We start from the raw sequence: 17,142 nt of genomic DNA on the forward strand, positions 1-17,142 counted from the left end.
ATGGACAGTGATAATGTCTACTGTCACTTTAAGCTTTTAGAAAAACTTTTGCAACTGCCTGCACTACGCATGTGCGAGTGCCTTCCCACCCAATGCCGGTTCAAGAGGTTGTCAGTTCTATGCCAAAGTGAAGAAGCCAACTAGGGGAGATGGGTGGGTTGTGAGAACATCTGCCTGCTGTCCCTGGATAATACCTGTTATGATAAGTAACTATGCTTTATCCTTAGACAAGCATATTCTCACATGTAGGATTCCCTAGCTTTAGTAAAGGGATGGAGGGAGAGTTGATCTCCAAGGAAACATAAACGCTTACTGCCTCACAGTATTTCATTCCCTTGCCTCTGCCTACTCGTAACATATGGTATACCCGATTTTCTTGTGAGGCAATAAGCAGAAGAACCCTATCCTCAGGAAAAGGATAAAGGGAAGAACCCAGGGAATACAATAGATGACATCATAGTGGCAGGGGAATCCATGCATAATCAAGAGAGACACCATAAAGATTCAGGAAGAAAAGAATAAATGAATACTGGCAAATGTGCATATTTGGATGACCAGACCAAAAAGAGTAGTTAAAACCAGTCATGTCTCAAGTAAACACAGATGGGTAGTAAAAGGGATTTTGCCATGTAAAATGACATCATGGTTCCTGTTGAATCTTCTATTTATCATTTTTAAATCATTCCCTGTTTATTTAATGGCTGTAAACCGAGTCGAGCCTTCTCAGAATGATAACTCGGTATACAAAGCTAAGCTTTAGTTTAGTTGAATAGAATAGTTTTATAGGAAAAAGAGGAAAACACCTAGTACAGAGAGAAAGTCAGTACTAGGGATTAGAGAAAGTAAATGGAAAGAAATAGTGGTGGGGCACATGTTAGAAATATTCCCTTTGAGGGCTGTGAAAAGTCTTGAAAAAATGAAAACAGCCAATATAAGGATAGCAAAGGAGAAGTAGTAGTACTCAAGAGAGATGCTAGGACAGGGATGGGCAAACTTTTTGACTCGTGGGCCACAATTGGTTCTTAAATTTGACAGAGGGGCCGGACCAAGAGCATCTTTCTATCCCTCCATTCCTCCCATCCCCATGTGCAGCAGAACCCTTGCCCAGCTTCCATCCTTCCCTCCCTTCTGCAGCAGAAACATTGCCCAGCTTCTATCCTTCCCTCCCTCCCATCCCTCATCCCGCAGAACCCTTGCCCAGCTTCCATCCTTCCCTCTCTCCTTCCCTCCCATCCCTTGTGCAGCAGAACCATTGAGCACCCACCCCCGCAGCGCAGCCGAACCTCCGCTGACCCTCCATCTTTCCCTCCCATCCAAACCCCGCCGACCACGAGCCCTACATACCTCCCTCCAGAGCAGTGTCAGGCCAGCAGCACTCTAAACAGGCTGTTTTGCGGCCTTCTCTCGTTGGGGCCTTCCATGTGCTGCGTTACTGATGACATCATCAATGATGCGGCAGAGGAAATTTCCCAAGAGAAGGCCGCAAAGCAGCCTGTTTAGAGTGCTGTCGGCCCAACACTGCTCAACCTCAACCATCTACAATACCTCGGCTTTCCACTCGGCCGAGGTCTGTGTGCCCAAGGAAGGCTTCTGGCTCGCTCGAGTCTGGCTGCGCCCGATCACAAAGTACAGAAGTAACTGAAGAAATTCTGTAGGAAGCTCATCATAATCTAAGGTATCAAAGATCTGTGCTCTGGGTTCAAGATTCGTAGTCAAATTTGAGAGATAGAGGGTTTCAAAGTTGCCTGATATATTAGGGAAAAATGGAAGAGGAGATGGATTTGAAGGGATTCCATATGATTCTGGAGCAGAGATTGTAGACTCACACTCAGTATCATTAGTGGGAAGACAGGGCAGAAACCATTTCTGGTACCTCAGGTGATTCTGGATGGAGAAATGTCAAGTAGTCTTTTGAGGAAAAGATGAACCATTGTCTGCTCCCGTGCCAGATGTGGCTCCACTGTGACGTTGTTCAACATGGGATCCTATGGCCTACAGCATCTGGTGGTCTCTCATCCAGATAGTAGCCAGGCCTGACCCTACTTAGCTTTTGAGAATAAAAACAGGCCTACTCTGAAACTCCTGGTGCACTGGATTAATAATTTCAAGGTCCTGGTGCACTGGATTGATAACTTCAAGGGGAAGGAGAATCAGTATCATGATGTTAGATCTCGATAGTCATCGATGCTTTGAAGAAAAACTGGAGGCAGAACCTGGAGGCCTGTTCGTGTTATGTTCAGCATAGGCCAGTACCAAGAGATTCGTACTGGTGCTGTATGCAACTTGAAAGTGTCACTGAATTCCCTCTTGAAGAACTCCTTCAGTTTATTCCGGAAGGAGTGTACCAGTACTGTTGGCTCATCTATTGTTACCGTTGATGCTGACGAGGTTAACTCAATGCATCACACAGTCCTCTAACATTAAAAACTTGAAGAGAGGCACCGGTATCATATGACTTCAAGTCGGTACCATATGTGCAGCAGGGTGTTGAAGCATCAATATCTGAGGAGGTGGCACGCTTCAGAATTGACAGCCTGCATTGAGAACTGATGGTGTCGATGAAAGGCATGCAGTGAGAGACTTAATGCTGAAAATGCCCATGATGCTGATCTCGATGTATGAAGAGGATGCACTGGTACTACATGCAGCTAGCTGGTACAAAAGGTGCAGCAGGTGTTGAAGAATGGTTGCCTCAAGAGGCTATGAGCTTCAGAAATGACAGCCTGCATCAAAGAATGATGGCGTCAAGGAGAGGCATGCATCAAGAGATTTGATGCTAGATTTGCAAATGACACTAGCTGATGTTCACTGGTACTGACATGGATCAGTACTAGAGAGAAGTCCAAGTTGCTGAAAATCCAACTGTAGGCCTAATATTTCCTAAAAGAAAACATATATTGAGATAAGAAAAAACATTGTGGTAGTTTGTTATTTTTTCTTATGCTTTGATTTTTTTTTTTTTTTTTTTTAAGTTAGCCCCAGACTCAGAATCAGCAGGAGAGGACAATATCAAGGTGGAGTAAAAAGAAGATTGAAAAGCTGTCGACGCTGTCAGAAGGAAAAGGCTTTAAAAATGCTTAAAGGCCCCTTCACACTGAAACTTATTTTGTTGTAAAAATAAGGTTAAAAAGAGAAACAATGAACAAGTAAGTAAAATAACAGTAAAAATGAGGAAAATGAAGCAGGAAGGTAAACTTGAGGAAATGAAAATCTGATACATCTTCACTCTGCGGAAAACGAAAAACCTTGTGAGCTGGCATCTGGTGGGAAGGCACTCGCGCATGCGCCGGTGCAGGCAGTCTTGAAGCTTTGCTGACAGCTAAAAGTGATAGTACACTTTACACTGTCCATACCGGGGTTCTGTGGATGATGTCACCACATGTAAGAATATGCTGCCTGCTTGTCTAAGGATAATTAATGTTAGACCTATTATTAGTTTAAAATTATATGTGGATTTTCAGTGCCAGCCCTTATACAAATATTTCCACTGAAAATATGTCCAACTTTAAATATATAAGTTAAATGTTTACAATTAAACAACTCTTGAGTAGCTAAATATTCACTTCTAAGAACATAAGCATCGCCTCTGCTGAGTTGGACCATAGGTTCATCATGCCCAGCAGTCCACTCCCACGGCGGCCCCCCAGGTCAATGATCTGTAAGTGATCTATTGCTCTAAGGCATTTGTACTGTATAGTACCCCTCTAATTGTACCCTTCAATCCCCTTTTCCTTCAGGAACTTGTCCAGTCCCATTTTGAAACCCAAAATTGTACTCTGCTCTACCACATCCTCTGGAAGCGCGTTCCAGGTGTCCACCACCCTCTGAGTGAAGAAGAACTTCCTGGCATTTGTTCTAAATTTGTCTCTTGTCCCTGGTGCCCATAAGCAGTGAGCTATGAATGACTCATGAGGCTGCCAGAGGTATGTTCAATGTCAGGCCCTAAGTATGGTGAGATTTGCCAGTGCTACCTCTAGCCATCCCAAGGCAATGGAAGGTTAAATGGCTTGCCCAAGGTCATAAGGAGCTGTCATGTGATTTGAATCTGGGCCCTCTGGTTCCCAGGCTGCTGTTCTAACCATTAGGCCAGGGCTGCCCAAGTCCGGTCCTCGAGATCTACTGGTAGGCCAGGTTTTCAGGATATCCACAATGAACATGCATGAAAGAGATTTGCATACCAAGAAGGCAGTGCAGGCAAATCTCTCTCATGCATATTCATTGTGGATATCCTGAAAACCTGGCCTGCCAGTAGATCTCGAGGACCGGACTTGGGCAGCCCTGAAATTAGGCTATACAGTACCTCTGCCCTATTCATGTCTATAGCTTGTGGACAATTATGTAATAAAAAATAGAGAGAACAATTTTCAAAGCTATTAATGCAAATAAAAAATGACCTAACTTTATAAATTAGTGTATGAAAATTGCTGATCCTCAGTGTGAATAAATGTAATGTCATGGAACCATTCTTGTACTTTTAGCATTATTAACAGGTGATATACTTTGGTTGGGGAGGAAAATTACATGTGTAGATTTCATTTTTATATCTACCGGTATGTGTTATTTTAAATGTACCTGTAGATAAAGGAGGTGGAAGTATCCAGAGGTACTCTATACTTACAGCAAGTTTTAAAGCAGGGGTGTCTAACCTTTTGGCTTCCCTGGGCTGCATTGGCCGAAAAAAATGTTTCTGGGGCTGCACAAATGCGCAAAAGCTGCAGCAAAACAGAGGAGAGAGCCGGCAAGACGGTAAACTCCCGGGGGCAGCAGAGGAAAACACTGCATCGCCCTCAACCAAGGCCACACAAAATACTTCACGGGGCCGCATGCGGCCCTCGGGCCACAGGTTGGACACCCCTGTTTTAAAGTGACTGTGGATGTATACTTTCACTTTGAAATTTGGGACAAAGTCCACAGGGCAAAGTCTTCCAAAACATAGTATGAAAATTGCCCTCATGCATGACAAAGGTAAGAAGTAAGAAAGAAATGTAGATGGAGAGAAAAATAGATAGATAAGATAAAAAGAAGAGAATTAAAGTTGGAATATTATATTCGCTGGTATCAATATTTTTCTGTAATTCTTTAATCAATAAGCTGCATCTGCTGCTATATGGACTATCAGGTAAGCTATGCAAAGAATTTTTGAATTCATAAATGAAACCTCACCTGTATTTATCACAGCAGCAAGGATCCAGACACTGATGAAAAAAGCATCCATGGTGGCAGACAGAGAGGATAAAGGTGGATACAGCTATATCTGAGCTCACTCTGGGTCTCAGAAAACCTTCTGTTTAAAATGCTGATTTATACCCTGTGTAGAAGGAGGTTCTGTTTTAAGTTATTTACTTGGATTTAGCTCATGCCTTCTATTTTGTAGCTCAAGGTGAGTCATATTCATTCACAATAGTATGTATGTGTTATACAAATGTATTGCAAACTGTGTGCCAAGGTACACTAGATTCCAGATGTGCTGCAAGATGCCGGCGAGGAGAAGAAGTGCCGGCTGAGGAAAGTGAGAGGTACCGTATTTTCGCGGATATAACGCGCGCGTTATACGTGATTTTACGTACCGCGCATACCCCTCGCGCGTTATATGCCTGAGCGCGGTATAGAAAAGTTTTTTTTACATAGTTCCCACCCCGCCCGACGCCCGATTCACCCCCCCAGCAGGACCGCTCGCACCCCCACCCCGAACGACCGCTCGCACGCGCTCCCACCCGCACCCGCATCCACGATCGGAGCAAGAGGGAGCCCAAGCCCTCTTGCCCGGCCGACTCCCCGACGTCCGATACATCCCCCCCCCGGCAGGACCACTCGCACCCTCACCCCGAAGGACCGCCGACTCCCCAACAATATCGGGCCAGGAGGGAGCCCAAACCCTCCTGGCCACGGCGACCCCCTAACCCCACCCCGCACTACATTACGGGCAGGAGGGATCCCAGGCCCTCCGGCCCTCGACGCAAACCCCCCTCCCCCCCAGCCGACCCGCGACCCCCCTGGCCGACCCCCACGACCCCCCCACCCCCCTTCCCCGTACCTTTGGAAGTTGGCCGGACAGACGGGAGCCAAACCCGCCTGTCCGGCAGGCAGCCAACGAAGGAATGAGGCCGGATTGGCCCATCCGTCCTAAAGCTCCGCCTACTGGTGGGGCCTAAGGCGCGTGGGCCAATCAGAATAGGCCCTGGAGCCTTAGGTCCCACCTGGGGGCGCGGCCTGAGACACATGGTCGGGTTTGGCCCATGTGCCTCAGGCCGCGCCCCCAGGTGGGACCTAAGGCTCCAGGGCCTATTCTGATTGGCCCACGCGCCTTAGGCCCCACCAGTAGGCGGAGCTTTAGGACGGATGGGCCAATCCGGCCTCATTCCTTCGTTGGCTGCCTGCCGGACAGGCGGGTTTGGCTCCCGTCTGTCCGGCCAACTTCCAAAGGTACGGGGAAGGGGGGTGGGGGGGTCGTGGGGGTCGGCCAGGGGGGTCGCGGGTCGGCTGGGGGGGAGGGGGGTTTGCGTCGAGGGCAGGAGGGCCTGGGATCCCTCCTGCCCGTAATGTAGTGCGGGGTGGGGTTAGGGGGTCGCCGTGGCCAGGAGGATTTGGGCTCCCTCCTGGCCCAATATTGTCGGGGAGTCTGCGGTCCTTCGGGGTGGGGGTGCGAGTGGTCCTGCCGAGGGGGGAGAAGAATCGGACGTCGAGGGGGGGCATCAGGCTTTCAGGATGGGGACAGGACTTCAAGGGGGGACAGGCAGATCTTCAAGGGGGGACAGGCAGATCTTCAAGGGGGGACAGGCAGATCTTCAAGGGGGACAGGCAGATCTTCAAGGGGGACAGGCAGACCTTCAAGGGGGGACAGGCAGACCTTCAAGGGGGGACAGGCAGATCTTCAAGGGGGGACAGGCAGATCTTCAAGGGGGGACAGGCAGACCTTCAAGGGGGGACAGGCAGATCTTCAAGGGGGGACAGGCAGATCTTCAAGGGGGGACAGGCAGACCTTCAAGGGGGGACAGGCAGACCTTCAAGGGGGGACAGGCAGACCTTCAAGGGGGGACAGGCAGATCTTCAAGGGGGGACAGGCAGATCTTCAAGGGGGACAGGCAGATCTTCAAGGGGGACAGGCAGACCTTCAAGGGGGGACAGGCAGACCTTCAAGGGGGGACAGGCAGATCTTCAAGGGGGACAGGCAGACCGAAGGGAGTGAAAAAACTATAAAATAAACCCACTAGCGTGTCAATGTGTTGAGAGGAAGAGGTGGTCTGGGAAATTCTGCTGAGAAAACTCCGGGTCCATTTCCACCCCCCAGTTACCCTAGTCCACTCCACTCAACTGGTTCACATACTGAGTTGATCTTTGGGTGTTGTTCCTGGGATCTCTTTCAGTGGTTTGTCAGTATCTCCTTGTGGTTCAAGGAAGGAAACTTTGTTAACCTTAGCATTGACCTTCAGAATATATTTGTAACAGCGCTGCTTGTGTGGCATTACCGTAGGCTATGTAGTGATGGAAAGAAAAAAACAGACCTTTGCACATTTTTGCACTAGGTACGGTATATGGTATAGGTACCGTATATAGGTATAGGTATTCCTGCACAGCTAAGTCCTTGTGAAGTTACGGTACCTTGTTCTTTCTGTATTTGACATCTAGCAAGGTCTCTGTTTGGAAGGAATGATTTAAGTTATAGTAAAAGCAGATAGCGTTGCTGGTTTTAAAAAGGTTTGGACAAATTCCTGGAGGAAAAGTCCATAGTCTGTTATTAAGACATGGGGGAAGCGTCTGCTTGCCCTGGATCGGTAGCATGGAATGTTGTTATTCTTTGGGTTTTGACCAGGTATTTAGTAACCTGGATTGGCTACCATGAGAATGGGCTACAGGGCATGATGGACCATTGGACTGACCCAGTTAGGCTATTCTTATGTTCTCATCTGTAGGGGCCTTTGTTTTCACTTCTTACTTTAATGTATTTTTTTCTGGAAACTTATCAGTGTTTTTTATAATGGGAACAAAAATGGAAGAGAATTACCGTAATGTGTGTGGAATGGGGGGGGTTGTTTAACTACCATAATTTCTTCAGCTAAATACCGGTAATTCAATCCACCTCAACCAGACATAGGAGAACTCACGCACCATTCACACACCCTCCAACCAAACACGTGAAAAGAAAAAAACTGTTCATTCTTATAAACAACCTTATAACTTTTAATCTAGAGTTAGTGAGTATGAATTCAGGAACAAGAACAGAAACATGTTAATTCTTATAAACTATAACATTAACTGGTAGATCAAACGAAGTATGGAGGACAAAATAATCTAAATACAGTTACCGTAATTACGGTAAAGTTGTAAATAAACAAAGTTTACAGGTTTATTCAGTCATCATCATCACAGTCATCTGAATCCTTGAATCCATCAAAATCCGAATTGTCATCATCGTCATTAAATAAACTGAGCACAGCCTGCAGACGATCCTCGTTTATTTCCGAAGTGATATCGTCATCATCATCATCGCTGATATCCGTGTTGTTGCCTCCTTCCGCTGCACTGGTAGTAGCCGTAGTTTCATTGGTTTCATAAACAATGCCCGCTTTTCTAAATCCGTTTCGAATGGTATCTGGTGTTATTTTGTCCCATGCTGAAGCCACCCACTTGCAGACTTCTGTGAAAGTTGCCCGCTTCTGCCGCCCCGCGGGTGTGTACTCGTGCGTGCCGCTCTGCATCCACTCCTCCCACTCCTTTCTAATAAAAGTCTTGAATGGATGATTCACTGCGATGTCAAGTGGTTGCAGCTTACACGTCAGGCCTCCAGGTATCACAGCGATGTGGGCACGAGTAGAATTAATGTAGGCCTGAACATTTTTTTCTTTGTGGGCAGCCATGGCATCAAAAATTAACAAGGATTTTTTTGCAAAGAATCCACCCGGTCTTGCCCTAAAGCATTTATCTACCCACAATCTCATTACGTCGCAGTCCATCCATCCCTTCTTGTTGCAGTGCACAACCACACTGGTGGGCAGATGTTCACGGGGCATAGTGACCCTTTTGAAAATGAGCATGGGCTTTAACTTAACCCCGCTAGCTGAGCAACCAAGAACGACTGTAAAACACGTTCTTTCATGCCCAGTTGTGGTGATGGCAACAGATTTAGTACCTGTGGGGGCTATGGTTCTTGTTGCTGGAATGTCAAATGCCATTGGAATTTCATCCATGTTGATGACGTCCTTTGCAGTGATGCCAAGTTCAGATATTTCTTTGGCGACAAAGTCACGGAAATCAATCAATTTTTGCTGCCAGTCATCTGGAAGTCGCTGGCCAACAGTTGTTCTCATTCTAACTGATAGTCCGTTCCTTTTCATAAAGTTTGAGATCCATGTGAAGCCAGCTTTGAAGTCGGGTATTCCTCTTCCATTGGCAAGTAGTTTTGCCTTCATCTGAATCGCAACAGTAGAGATTGATTGATTTTGCTCCCTTCTCGCCAGAATCCACTGCTTCAAGTCATCCTCCAGCTGAGGCCATTTTGGTTTGGCCCCACGACGTGCCCGTTTGCGCGGATTGCATTTCTCCAGTTCCTTCTTATCTTTTCTCCATTCACGCACCGATGTTTCTCCAACATTGAACTCTCTCGCTGCGGCCCGGTTGCCTATTTCCTCAGCTTTCGCAACGACTTTAAGCTTAAAGTCCGCTGTATATGACTTTCGTCTTATTCCTGCCATTATGGCGGTACATTTAAATTTAATTGATAAACTCTACTACCGGGTAGATAAATGCAGAATACCAATCTGAAGAGATCAAATTAAAATGTGGGCTCTACATGCAGCATTAATCTTTTATAGGCTTACCCAAAGGCTGAGATGCTGTTGTATAGTCAAAACAGTATTCACTGGGCAAATTACAAGGCCAGATAGAGGGGGGCCACAGCCACGTGGTGAAAAGCACACCACCAGAAAAACAGCCTTGGTGAAAACTAAGCGGCAAGCATGCTCAGACCATTGCGCATGCTTACAGAGCTGGGAGCAGGGCAGGGCGGGCGAAAGGAGAGTCGGGACAGCGCACGGAGAGGCGGGGCAGTGCACGGAAAGTCAGGGCAGGTGAACGAGAGTCGGGACAGCGCACGGAGAGGCGGGGCAGTGCACGGAAAGTCAGGGCAGGTGAACGAGAGTCGGGACAGCGCACGGAGAGGCGGGGCAGTGCACGGAAAGTCAGGGCAGGTGAACGAGAGTCGGGACAGCGCACGGAGAGGCGGGGCAGTGCACCGAAAGTCAGGGCAGGTGAACGAGAGTCGGGACAGCGCACGGAGAGTCGGGGCAGTGCACCGAAAGTCAGGGTGAGTCGGGGCAACCAGAGGAGAGTCGGGGCAGTGCACCGAAAGTCAGGGTGAGTCGGGGCAACCAGAGGAGAGTCGGGGCAGTGCACCGAAAGTCAGGGTGAGTCGGGGCAACCAGAGGAGAGTCGGGGCAGTGCACCGAAAGTCAGGGTGAGTCGGGGCAACCAGAGGAGAGTCGGGGAGGGCGAAAGGAGAGTCGGGGTGGCCAGAGGAGAGTCGGGGAGAGCGAAAGGAGAGTCGGGGTGGCCAGAGGAGAGTCGGGCAGCATGCGCGTTATATGCCTGAGCGCGGTATAGAAAAGTTTTTTTACATATCTTCGTGATTTATGCGCGCTATACCCCTGTGCGCGTTTTACAACGGTGCGCGTTATATCCGCGAAAATACGGTAAGTCCTGCAGGCAGTCGGCCGGCACCAGAAACTCATCCTTGCCGGCGCCTCTCCTCCTCTCTGCATCCCCCACCGACATAATAATAGCAGGCTCTGCGCATGCACGGACATTGACATGATGATGTCACACATGCATGTGATGTCATTGTGTTGACGTCCACGCATTTTTGGATGCCCTCCAACCAAGGCACTGAATTTAGTGTGCCGTGGCTTCAGAAAGTTTGCGGGACACTGTTATACAGTAAGACCCTGATTCTATAAAATTTGCCTGAAGTTAGGCACCAATATCAGCACCTAATTTAATTAAGCAATAGGCTTAATCAATGCCTATATTGGCACTCAACACCTCACAATCAGCTTTAATTGGACTTAATTTAAAGTTAGGCACATAACTCGAAAAACTCAATTCTATAAAAAGTAGGTGCATAGCCCAAAGTGCCTACACTAAAAAAGGGTGTGATTAGGGGGTGGGTCATGGGCGTGTTTTTTATTTAGGTGCTTCTTTGTGAAACAGATGCCGTTAGGCTCCTAACTTTAAGCATAGAAAACCCTGGCATTGATTGGGGATGCATATATGTTAGGATGCTGAAAGAGGTCTAAGCACGATTAGGCAATGCTAAGCGTGATTCTATAATGGGCGCCTAAAAATTGGTGCCTATACCAGTAACTAACTTTAGGCAGACTTAATACAATCAAGGTTTTGTGTCAGATGAAGTCTTTTTTTTTTTAGTTTCTATATAAAGCTTCTGATTTTAGAAGCCCAGTTCATAATATTTACATGCAAAAACTGGCATGTGTATGTAGTATACTTGTGTGAGTTGGGCTAGGGCTAGGGCAGAAGGAAAATCTCTTACAGCACTGTACTTCCTACCCATCCCTTCATATCTCACCCCAATCAGCCCCACCTCAGAGGTTTCCATTCCCATCACCTCCCCCTCGGCTACCAAGAAGTCATATCCCTTCCCTATCACATCAAGCCCCAACTCCTCCGGTACCAAAATCTCCCCTTGAAGAGACCCCCCCAATCCAATCTTCCCTTTGCAACACAACACCTAAACCCGTCTTGAACACCCCTTATCGCAAGCCCCTCCTGCACCCCTGCACATCCATGGAGCTCATCCATGCTGGCACTAATGATACTGCTAAGTACTCCTGTAAACGTATCAAAAGTGACTTCATGACTCTGGGAGAGAAGGTGAAGCAGTCATGTATGCAGGTGGTATTCTTGTCTATCCTCACTGTTGAGAGTAAAGGCCAGGGCAGAGAAGCTTGCATCTTGGAGATGAATGCTTGGCTACGTGGATGTCGTTGAGATAGTTTTGGCTTCCTGGACAATGGGATGGTTTTCCAAGGCTGCTGAGCAGGGATGGTATGCATCTATCAAAGAAGGGAAGAAGTGTCTTCGGCAGCAGGCTGACTAATCTACTGTAGAGGGCTTTAAACTAGAAGTGATGGGGCAGGGTGATCAAAGCCACCAGGTGAGTATAAACCCTCAGGTAAATAAATCACTGAATATCTCTACAGGATGGGAAAAGGGGGACAATGTCTGGAAAGCAGTATATACCAGAGTTTGTCAACTTCAAGCCAAGTACCCCCAAAGTCTAACAAATATTAATCGAGTACACTTACCCAGGCTCCGCCTCAGACCCAACCCCATAATAATAGTAGTACTAATTGTAATGCAATTTCTTCCATCCATTTTTCATATATACACAATATAAACTTATTAATACATAATGGTAACGACAAAATTAAAAAAACAGAAAGCACAGTTACTTACCATAAAAGGTGTTATCCAAAGACAGAGGCAGATATTCTCACATGTGGGTGACATCATCCACGGAGCCCAATATAGATAAGTTTAAAAAGTGTACTTTCACTTTAAGTTTTGAGAAACTTTGTGACTGCCCACACCACACATGTGCGAGTGTGTTCCTGTCTGACGCCTGTTCGTTGCCTGAAGGGAGCATTGCTGTCTCCTCCGCCACCATTGCCACGCCCGGCGTAAAGGATTCAAAAATTGGAACCGAAGACCAGCCCCCTATATAGCCCGTCACTGCACATGCAGTAAGGATAAAAAGGAATGGGGAGCACACCATGTAGTCATCCACACTGTGGGAGAGAATTTATAACATCCCATGATACCCTCATGCACAGATTGCATCAAAGAGGACACATTGTACAAACGGATGTCTGGGAGATTCAATCTACCCAACCTCTTGTCCAAGGTCAATGTGGCGAAACTGATCTGTGCTGCTTTATTACGCCAGAGAAAGGAAAGAAGGATAGATTTAAAGGCCCATTCATCTTTAGCGGTAATCTACAAAGTAACAGTCTACAGTGGATATAAGAGTTTAGGCAGTAGGACCATCTTAAACAAAGCTACTCTGTCCTAGAGAGAAAGCGGTAAATCCTTCCATTGGACACAAAGGATGCATATGGTCTCAAGATGATTAAGAACATTATATTGATACATAATTTTAGGATGGACACTCAGGTAAACCCCCAGATAGCGCATCGGTTTCTGGACAGGGGGGATAGGTAAATCAGCATGCCATCGCTCACGCCACTCAGAAGCCAATGGTAGCAATTCAGATTTGGCATAATTAACACGGAGGCCCGATATGGTCCCGAAGGTCTGCACAATATTGAGCACCAGCGGAAGGTGTAAATGAGCTTGTTCTAAATATAGAAAGATGTCATCAGCGATCAAGTTAAGACGGCTCTCCTGGGCTAAAATCTTGATACCCATAATAATGGGGTCCAATCTTATCTTAATCGCCAAAGGTTCAATAACAAGAAGAAAAAGAAGCGGGGACAATGGACAACCCTGACGCGTGCCCCGCTCCAAAGGGAATGGAGTGGTAAGATAACCATTGAGAAGAAGCCGTGCCTAAGGGGAAAAGTATAAACTACATATCCACTCTGAAAAGGTACCCTCCAGGCCATATCGCCACATGACCCAAAAAAGGTAAGACCATGATATGCTATCGAAAGCCTTTTCCATGTTCAGGCTCACAATAGCTGCCTTATTGTCACCCTTCTACCCCCCTAGAGTAGATAGCCATCAAAGCTTTAATTAAATTCATAGAGGCATATCTGCCAGGCACAAAGCCCACTTGGTCCTCAAGGATGAGAAGGTACAGAAAGGCATTCAAGTGTTTTGAAAGTAACGGTGCCAGGAACTTTGCGTCTTAGTTAAGGAGTGATATGGGCCTGTAGGAGCCCACCTGAGATGGATCTGCCAGGTTTGGGCAGTAAAACAACATGGGCCATATTGTAACGGTCTAGTCCTTTCTGGGCATTCGAGATAATATCCGAAAGAATCTTGTAATATTCAGGCCCGTATCCATCGGGTCCGGGAGATTTGGTAAGCTTAAGCCCCTTTATGTCAGTCTCCACCTCCAGGCTCGTAATGGGGGCATGCAAAGACTGAATCTGATCCTGTGTATGCTGAGGAAGTAAGACATCCTGAAAAAATGTGTCCTGATCCACCACTGTATAGGGCTTATATGCATACAGATTGCTATAATAAGACACAAATTGCTGATGAATGTGGGCTTCTGTCTTATGCCTATGACCGTGCGGGTCCATGATAGATGTGATCACCTGGCGTTTCTGATAGGGATGGGCTAGTCGAGCCAGCAAAATGCCCACCTTCCCCCCCCCAATCTATGAAGTTGATAGCGATGAAAATACAGGTCCCGTTCTGCTCGTTCCATAAGAATAGCGTCAACTTGGTGCTGGAGCTCGCGCAGTCGAACAGTCCGCAATTGTCAAGTTAGACAGGTTCCTGCTGAACCAGAACGTACGTAGGTAAGACTAGTCTTAGTTAGGGCACTGGTCTTTGACCTAAGGGCCGCCGTGTGAGCAGACTGCTGGGCACGATGGACCACTGGTCTGACCCAGCAGCGGCAATTCTTATGTTCTTATGGTGATGCCTTCAACTGTTGCATCTCTACAGACAACACCTGCAATTCAACCTCTTGCTTCTTTTTTTTTTACCCGAAACATAGGCTATAATATAGCCCATATAACAGCTTTTGATGCCTTCCAAAAGAGGCCCACGTCAAGGTCAGGTTAATAATTATGTGCCATAATAGTCCAACCATTTGTCCCTCAGATACTTATGGAAGGCGAGATCCTTGTACAGATAACAAGGGAAACACCAGATTCGTTCAGTAGGGTCTGCTGTTATTTGGAGAGATAGCATCACTGGAGAGTAATCTGACAGAGGGACCTCCAAGGCAGTAAGGACGGGGAGAACAGGAGATAATCCAGGCATGTGTAGAGAATATATGGGTTGGAGAAAAAGGTATTACGTTCCGCGGGGTGCAACAACCTCCAGATATCCAAAAGTCCAAGCTGTTGGATTAGAAAGTTTACCCCTTTACCACTGTGGTCACGGGGAAAGCACTTAGGAGGACCACAGTCCAGAGTAATATTGAAGTCCCCACTTAGGATCATTTGGTATCCCAGGTGCTGTGCCAGTCTCGCCAGTATTCCTGAAAAAAATTGATTGACTATAAATATTAGGGGCATACACATTACAAAGCAAAAGTTTATGTCCCCAGAGCTCCCCAAGAACCAGTAAGCACAGTTACTTACCGTAACAGTTGTTATCCAGAGACAGCAGGCAGATATTCCCACATATGGGTGACGTCACCGACGGAGCCCCGCAGCGGACAGCCTCGAAAGCAAACTTGCTTGAAGATCTCGAACTTTCGAGTGCTGCACCGCGCCTGCGCGCGTGCCTTCCCGCCCGAACTAGGGGGCGCATCTCCTGAGAGGATCCTCAGTTCAGATACCTAGCCAAGAAGCCAACCAGGGGAGGTGGGAGGGTTGTGGGAATATCTGCCTGCTGTCTCTGGATAACAACTGTTACGGTAAGTAACTGTGCTTTATCCCAGGACAAGCAGGCAGCATATTCCCACATATGGGTGACCTCCAAGCTAAGTAAAAAGGGATGGAGGGAAGTTGGCAATTTACGAAAAAAGATTTTGCAAAACAGATTGGCCAAAATGGCCATCCCTCCTGGATAAAGTATCCAGACAATAATGAGAGGTGAAAGTATGAACCGAGGACCAAGTGGCAGCCTTGCAGATTTCCTCAATAGGAGTTGATCGGAGGAAAGCTACAGATGCCGCCATAGCTCTAACCTTATGGCCCGTCACTCGACCTTGCAGAGGAAGACCAGCCTGAGCATAGCAAAAAGAAATGCAAGCAGCCATCCAGTTGGAGATGGTACGCTTCGATATAGGACGACCCAATCTGTTTGGATCAAAGGATATGAAGAGTTGAGGAGATGTTCTGTGAAGCTGAGTGCGTTGCAGGTAGAAAGCCAAAGCACGTTTACAGTCCAAGGTATGAAGAGCCGCCTCTCCTGGGTGAGAATGAGGCTTTGGAAAAAATACAGGCAGAACAATAGACTGATTGATGTGAAATTCTGAAACAACTTTAGGTAAGAATTTAGGATGAGTACGGAGAACAACCTTGTCATGGTGAAAAACAGTGAAAGGTGGATCAGCCACTAGCGCTTGTAACTCACTGACACGACGAGCAGAAGTGAGAGCAATCAGGAACACAGCTTTCCAAGTGAGAAACTTGAGATGAGCTTTGTCAAGTGGTTCAAAAGGAGATTTCATAAGTTGAGCTAAAACAACATTGAGATCCCAAACCACAGGAGGTGGTTTAAGAGGAGGATGGAGATTGAGAAGTCCTTTCATAAAACGAGAAATCATAGGATGTGCCGAAAGGGATTTTCCATCCAAAGGCTGATGAAAAGCAGCTATAGCACTAAGATGGACTCGGATAGATGTAGTCTGAAGTCCAGATTGTGATAAATGAAGTAAATAGTCCAGAACTGATGTCAATGAAGCAGATCTGGGTGGTAAATTATGTGTAGAACACCAAGCAGAGAATCTTGTCCACTTTTGACCATAACATTGCCTAGTGGATGGTTTTCTGGAAGCAAGTAAAATATCTTGTACAGACGGAGAGAATTGAGAAAAGTCTGTTACAGAGAAAGGTACCAAGCTGTCAAATGTAGAGACTGTAGATTGGGATGAAGCAAAGATCCTTGATTCTGCGTGAGTAGAGAAGGAAATATTGGTAGAAGTAGAGGCTCCCTGGTGCTGAGTTGAAGTAGAAGGGAGAACCAAGGTTGCCTGGGCCACCGAGGAGCTATCAGAATCATGGTGGCCCGGTCTGATTTCAACTTGACTAGAGTCTTGAGAATCAGAGGAAACGGAGGAAAAGCATAAAGGAACTGATTCCTCCAGTCCAGTAGAAACGCATCCGCTTCGAGACGTTGAGGAGTATAGATGCGGGAGCAAAATTGAGGCAGTTTGAAGTTGAGAGGTGACGCAAACAGATCTATCTGCGGAGTCCCCCAACGAGCAAAAATTTGGCGAAGAGTAGGAGAATTGAGTGTCCATTCGTGAGGTTGTAGAAG

General features: G+C 46.9%; 2 protein-coding genes across 5 annotated transcripts in view; both read right to left on the reverse strand.

Moving 5' to 3' along the window:
• Positions 1-17,142, reverse strand: part of LYPD3 (LY6/PLAUR domain containing 3) — a 124,803-nt gene that overhangs the window by 91,518 nt on the left and 16,143 nt on the right. The gene's annotated exons all lie outside the window — the stretch shown is intronic.
• Positions 1-17,142, reverse strand: part of LOC117368901 (phospholipase A2 inhibitor and Ly6/PLAUR domain-containing protein-like) — an 82,435-nt gene that overhangs the window by 33,698 nt on the left and 31,595 nt on the right. For 3 of the 4 annotated variants that reach the window (XM_033962647.1, XM_033962646.1, XM_033962648.1), the window contains exon 2: positions 5,164-5,308. The exons of the other annotated variant lie outside the window; for it this stretch is intronic. In XM_033962647.1, coding sequence (XP_033818538.1) covers positions 5,164-5,215 — 52 coding nt within the window. In that variant the 5' untranslated portion in view covers positions 5,216-5,308. The remainder of the gene's footprint in view (positions 1-5,163; positions 5,309-17,142) is intronic. 4 annotated transcript variants of the gene reach the window in all.

Source organism: Geotrypetes seraphini, chromosome 11 (genome assembly GCF_902459505.1).
Source record: "Geotrypetes seraphini chromosome 11, aGeoSer1.1, whole genome shotgun sequence".
NCBI classification, from domain to species: domain Eukaryota; kingdom Metazoa; phylum Chordata; class Amphibia; order Gymnophiona; family Dermophiidae; genus Geotrypetes; species Geotrypetes seraphini.